Source organism: Girardinichthys multiradiatus, chromosome 10, assembly GCF_021462225.1.
Source record: "Girardinichthys multiradiatus isolate DD_20200921_A chromosome 10, DD_fGirMul_XY1, whole genome shotgun sequence".
Classification (NCBI taxonomy): domain Eukaryota; kingdom Metazoa; phylum Chordata; class Actinopteri; order Cyprinodontiformes; family Goodeidae; genus Girardinichthys; species Girardinichthys multiradiatus.
Window position 1 is genome coordinate 33,765,586 of NC_061803.1, and position 6,033 is coordinate 33,771,618.

The following is a 6,033-nucleotide window of genomic DNA, read 5'->3' on the forward strand; positions in this document are numbered from 1 at the left end:
GTCTCTGTATCTCCTTCAGAGTCACCATGGACCTTTTGGCTGCTTCTCTAATAAATGTTCTCCTTACCCGGCCCGTCCCTTTAGGTGGATGGCCATGTCTTGATAGGATTGCAGTTGTGCTTTACACTTCCCATGCTCTGTGAGATGTTCAGAGCTTGGGATAGATATCGTTTTAAAGCCTGGTGGTTTTAATGTGAAAAACTATAAATGTCTGCAAACATTGTAAGACAAACTTATTCACTTGTTTTCCCATTCTCTATTAACTGCTGCCACCTTGTGTTCACTCGCTGAATAACAACACTTATCAGACGTGAGGCAATATTTACCAATAAAAACACTTTTTATTGTAAAAAGAATGTACAGAAACCAACCCAACTTTAGGACAATCGCTTGCCATCGGACAGGATTAGTCATCAGAGTTTAAATGATTTACAGTTTAGTCCCACTGATCTTCAAAGATATTCCCCCATAAGCCTCTTCGATACTGACAAAAGTTCCTGCTGCAGATCCAAGTATGTGTTATACACAGGAAGACAATTACAGCGATGTAAATACTCTGTGGGTGCAGATTACAAACTGTGGTCTGGGCGTCAGAGGTGAATCCACATGAGATATGCCCAGCCTTTTCCCAAAGAGGCTGAGCTAATTTACAAGGAGAACACAAATTAGATGATGTAATCTGCTTGAGGAGGGTCAGACTGAGCGGATCTGCTGAAAGATGGATGCAGACATTCTGGATTTTAGAAAAAACTTCCAGGATGAGTAAAGAGACTCGCTACAAAGCAGCCAAAGGTCAGAGCACATTAAATGGTCACTTCACCCAGATTAGGAAGAAAACATGTTCTCACGTAGTCCTGATGCAGACTTAATTATAAGAGTAAAATATTAAAACTAAAAATCTTAAATATCATTTTTCTTCTTGTTGCTTTAAAGTTTTTTCATTTTAATAAACAAATGTAAGACATAAAACGAAATGCTGTCCGGCGTTAAGACGCCTTTGGATTCATTCTTCTAACTTCCAGACTGTGGAAACCAGACTGCGACAGGATTAAACTAGATGACTGCGAGTTCACATGTTTTTCTGGAATTTGGATGAAGTGATCCTCTCAGAGCTCTGCTCCACTGATCATTTAAAGAGATTAAATGAGTTACGTACAGTTTACATGGTTTGCATTAATTTAAAATGATTTCATAGTAAACAAAATGCACTGCTTAAACAAAAGTTAGGCACAATTATGTGATTTCACAGGTCTTAAGAGAGGAGGTGGAATCTGCTTTAAATAAATGAAGGTAAGGTTCACAAGGCGCGGCTGGTGATTCGGTCCCGCCTATTAGAACTGACCTGCAGCAGATGAAGACAACCAGTCATCAGAGGGATTATCTGAGAGCAACCGCAGGCCTGTAAGGTAGAAAAACATCTGCAGCTAAATGCGGGGTTGTTGGTTTGCAACAGAGGTCAGTTCTGTTTCTACATAGCAAGCATCTCTGGCTCCGGCTTCTTCCTGGGACGATCGTTCTCTGAAACTGAAGCACAACCACACATTCAGCTGGGACAGAGGGGCTTTCTGAATCAGTCAGATTGAATCACTGAGATTATATCAAATCAGAAAGGGAACAATGTGAAAACTTACCCTCAACATGATGCAGAAGGTGTGTAATGATAATTCTTTAAGTTAAAATAAAGGTTTTAGTATCTTAAACACACTGTTGTTGCCAAGTCCATGTATGGAGGAGCCACCATGGTTTTGTATCTGTTATACTCCTATAACAATTCAAAGTGTTCTCTAAGGTTATTGCTAATGTCTTATATATTGGTATTGTTATCACAGCTGACCAGCAAACTACCAAATATGCAAACAGGTTTTTATGGGCAATAAAATAATCTTATAACCGTTCACAGATTAATTAGCAGCAACATTTACTTCTTAAAAGTCATTGCTGATGTCTTTCCAATTTGGTATTGTGTTAACACATCGCTTACCAACACACTCCAAAAAGGTAATTATTTATTTCATTCCTGATATCGTCTTGTATCCCTTCCCAGACTGATGGGCAGCAACGTTATCTAGTCTAAGGTCATTGCTAATGTCTTTCCACCTTGACATTGTGTAAACACAAACCTGACCAGCAAAATGCCAAAACTCCTACCACTTCTCTTGACCCTAAAATGGTCTTAGCAACAGTAAAATTTCTTTTGTCATTGCTGATGTTTTTCTACCTTCGTGTTGTGTTAACACTCAACCGAAAAGCAAACTACCAAATCATTTCCTTTCATAGAAGTTTTAGTTTGTCAGGATTAATGACAATATTCATTTCTATGATAAATTTCCCCACAGCTCTTCTGGGAATGGGAATAATTTGATTCAGCCTTGGCAGAAGTTTCTTTTCTTATCAATCCTCAGATACACGCAAACAGAGCTTAAAGTGTAACAACAGACCTGGTTTCTTCTCGGCAGCTTTAGGGACTTCTGGCAGCGGCTCTGAAGGAACCTCGGGAAGCTCGACATCTCCCTGAGAGAATCAGATCAGAATTGTCATGATGAGCATCAACCTGCCTTCAGGTCACTTACCGCCTTTTTTTTTTTTTTTTTAACTGACCTGAGTGATGGCTTCCAGCTCAGCCAGAACAGCATCTTCATCCTCTTGTGATAAGGAACCAGCCAGCATGTCGTCGATTTGCTGCATTAAGACAAAAGTGTGTTGAGACGGGATAAATCCATGGTGGTCCTGGTGTGTGTGTGAAGAATAGCAAAAACACTTACCCTCTGGTATTCGATGGCATCTTGTGTTTCATCCATGATCCTCTCTACCTCTTCAATTGATATCATCTGTTGGAGGAAATTAGAATCCATTAGATTTCTGAGACAAAGCTGACACCACATCTTTAAACACAGCAACCATCTCCCACCTCATGCATTTTCTTCAGACACTCGTTTCCAACTTTCAGCCCATCAATGACTTTCTTCTCGATCTGAGCAAACTCCAGGTCCTGGACCTGAAACGAGCAGGAAACAGAAGTGTCAGAGTTGTTTCGGCTGCCGCCAGGGTGTCGCCATCATCACTCACCATTCGCTCCAGGTTGCTGATCTGAGTCTCCGTCTTGTCCAGGAGCTGCTCCTGGTATCGTTTCTTCTTCAGCAGGAGGAGGGCTTTCCTGTTTGATTGGAGAGGCAGTGATGAGACACAGAACACAACACTAAGTGTGTGCAAAACAAGAGTCACAGCTGAAAATATTACGGTTTCCGTCTGAAGAGTTAAATTACACAAATGTTACAGCGTTGTTGCATCTTGAAAAAAATCAGCATCTCTGACTTCAACGTCACAGTCTCCGTTCGTCAGATTAGATGGTGAAGCACCACAAAAAACACCCACAAGTCCTTGTTCAGTTACAGGTTATTTTTTCCATCATAATTTCTGATCAGACAGAGCAGAAGCTTCAGCTGCAACTTTGATGCTTTAAAGTTTTCTTTTTATTCCACTTAGAAGCTGAGGAAAGTAAAAACAATTATGCAGATGTATATCCCATGTGACATTAGAGGCTGCTGTTCAGTCATAAAAAGAAAACCTGATTTGTTTGGTAAACATTCACAGCAAAAACAAAATTATTCCTAAAAGCTGAGAGGTTGGTATTCATAATATGCAACACATGCTTAATGATCTGCACCTTTATGGTCATAAATCATGCAAGGTGGTCCCGTTGAAAGCAACCTGGAGTTGTCTGAAGATACATGAACATACAGAAATTCTGTGGACTGTACTGCAACCTCGGTTTATACAGGACAGCCTATTTAATTGTCTGAGTTATCCTAGCTGCACAGCTGAGACTGAGCTTGTATCTGCAGGTTCACAACCAGAAACTCACAACCCAACACACTGAGTGACAGAAATGCTGGTTTGTTCTTTTTTATTTTTTTATTTTAAATCACATTTTAAGAAGCTAATTAGCTGAAATTACATCTTTATCTTTGGCAGCAATGCAATAAGTAAGAGAAACGTCTAACACTTTGTATTTATTTATTTCCATACTTATCCAGTCTAGAAAAAATCTTAAACCAGTTTCCATATTGATTAGATCTGTAGCTTTGAAAGCCCTTCACCTTATTGGCCCTCACACTGTTGGCCTTTTAAATCTATCTGTTTTAACTCGCTCTGCTCCAAGCTCTAAAACACCCAGTTGTTGAACTAATACTTTAAAATCATCACTGCCTCGACATTACATGACCATTTATCTCTAAGACTGCCTAAAAGGACTGGCTTGACAACTTATTTCTTATCTGGAACAAAAAGGATTGTTGATCTTATTCAGTCAGGATTTTGAAGAATGCCATTCACTGAAACTCTTCTTCTGGGTGTCAACTTCATGGTCCTGGCTTTGTTAGGATTGTACCTCAGCATCTGAAGCCTTTGAAGACATAATATCTTAAATAGTAGGCAGCATTATTTGGTGGCGATTTCTCCTGTTAAGATGGTTTCGTTATTTTCAAGCAGATCATATCAGATTCTATAAGTTCACATGGAGTCCCTCAGGGTTCCGTTTTGGGATCAATCCTCTTTATTACCTCTACCTTTTGTAGAGGTAATAAACAAATTCAACATCGGTTACCATGTTTACACAGATGGCTTTCAGTTGCAATGTTCCTTTAAGGACTCACAGTTACATACATTTTTAAACCTACCGGATGGTTTGTCAGACATTAGGAAAAAGGCAATTATTTTTAGTTAAACTCTTACATGACTTGCTCCTAACTGCATGACAACATTTGCTCAGACAACTAATTGGCCATTTAGATTCAACTCTCCAGTCTAGTCTGAGGAACTTTGTTGTTGCCTCTAAGTCCATGTCTTTAAGGAATTGATCCCACTAGATGGTGCAAAACTGTTAACTCAACTAGTGAAATCTTAGAAATTTAAGAAGGCATATGTCAATGCATGAATCAAAGATGATCATCTGTGCTTTTATTTATTCTCCTCTGGTTTACTGAAGGACTTTATACCATCTCAAATGGCCCTTCATAGACTCTTAACTGGAACCAGTAGAGGGAAAATCAAAGTGAGCTTGGTCTTGAAATGATTCCTGTCAAGCAAGGTAAAATGATTGTTATCCAGTTGTAAGCGCACAGTGATTTTTATTTCACTCACTCTTTCTTTCCATCTTTGAGCAGCTGTTTGGCCAACTGTCTCTCCTTCTCCAGCTGCAGGTGGATCTTCTTCTGATACTGCCTCAGTTTGTCTCTCTGCTGCTTCAGTTGCTGCGGAAACGAAATTGACAAGTTTCAGCTTTCAGATAAACATCAAAGTTTCAGTTTCGGGCTAATCTGGTTCAGATCCTATTCAATGTTATAGGACACACAATATCAAACAACACAGAGAAACGTCTTTTATTTGTCCTCACAGAGAACATATAAAAGCTATATCTTTGTAGAGTTTGGTTATTTTCTTCATACAGTCAGGCCGAATTCACAGCAGGTTCATATAAAGTGAAAAACGCGGGTTTACACGGTTTCAGATATCGGTGCGTTCCTCCTAAAACATACAGCTTTAAAATTATTCGATTTCTGCGCAGAGTTTGGTGAGACAATAAGTGGAGTTAGCGCGCTGCTAATCTGGGTTTCTTCTCACCAGGATGGCTTTATCTTGCTCCGTCACCCGGGACTGTTTCTTTTTTCCAAACAAGTTTCCCATCCTGACACAGCATTCCAGCTCCAAGACCAGCGAAATTAAAAACGCAGTCGAAAACAAACTGTTTACTAAAAGCAGAGCAGGTTTTCCTCCATTATTGCTGAAGTCATCCGAGTCCACACCCACACCAGGAAGAGTCGCGGCTGGGCGGAGACGGCTTTTAAAAGAGACACTTACATTTAATTAATCAATTAATTAACGGAAATGTATTTATCAAAAAGTTAGTTTTTTTTTTTATTATAATCAAACATCCTGTTTGTTCAAACAGAGGATAGTTATGCAAATCTCCAAACTGCGTTAGTTGCTTATAAAACGCATTTGCAGCCACCTGGTGGACAAATTAGAAAACTACAG

The 6,033-nt window shown here is 39.5% G+C and overlaps 1 protein-coding gene across 1 annotated transcript; it reads right to left on the reverse strand.

The window, feature by feature from the left end:
- Positions 1-316: 316 nt before the first annotated feature.
- On the reverse strand, positions 317-5,817 carry LOC124874685 (charged multivesicular body protein 6-like). Its single transcript, XM_047376154.1, has 8 exons — positions 5,620-5,817; positions 5,140-5,249; positions 3,067-3,154; positions 2,909-2,995; positions 2,763-2,828; positions 2,599-2,679; positions 2,439-2,511; positions 317-1,524 (listed from the first exon to the last, which is right to left on the reverse strand). Exons 1-8 carry the CDS (start codon positions 5,680-5,682, stop codon positions 1,469-1,471), a joined length of 624 nt encoding a protein of 207 aa, XP_047232110.1. The 5' UTR covers positions 5,683-5,817; the 3' UTR covers positions 317-1,468.
- Between the last annotated feature and the right edge of the window lie 216 nt (positions 5,818-6,033).

What these genes read in the sequence shown, in the direction of transcription:
- LOC124874685 (XM_047376154.1), bottom strand. Translation starts at nt 5,682, where the DNA reads ATGGGAAACTTGTTTGGAAAAAAGAAACAGTCCCGGGTGACGGAGCAA. An exon ending in TCAGCAACCTGGAGCGAATG is followed by an intron (nt 2,996 to 3,066) that starts GTGAGTGATGAT and finishes TGCTCGTTTCAG; the next exon opens with GTCCAGGACCTGGAGTTTGC. An exon ending in GTCTGAAGAAAATGCATGAG is followed by an intron (nt 2,829 to 2,908) that starts GTGGGAGATGGT and finishes TTCCTCCAACAG; the next exon opens with ATGATATCAATTGAAGAGGT.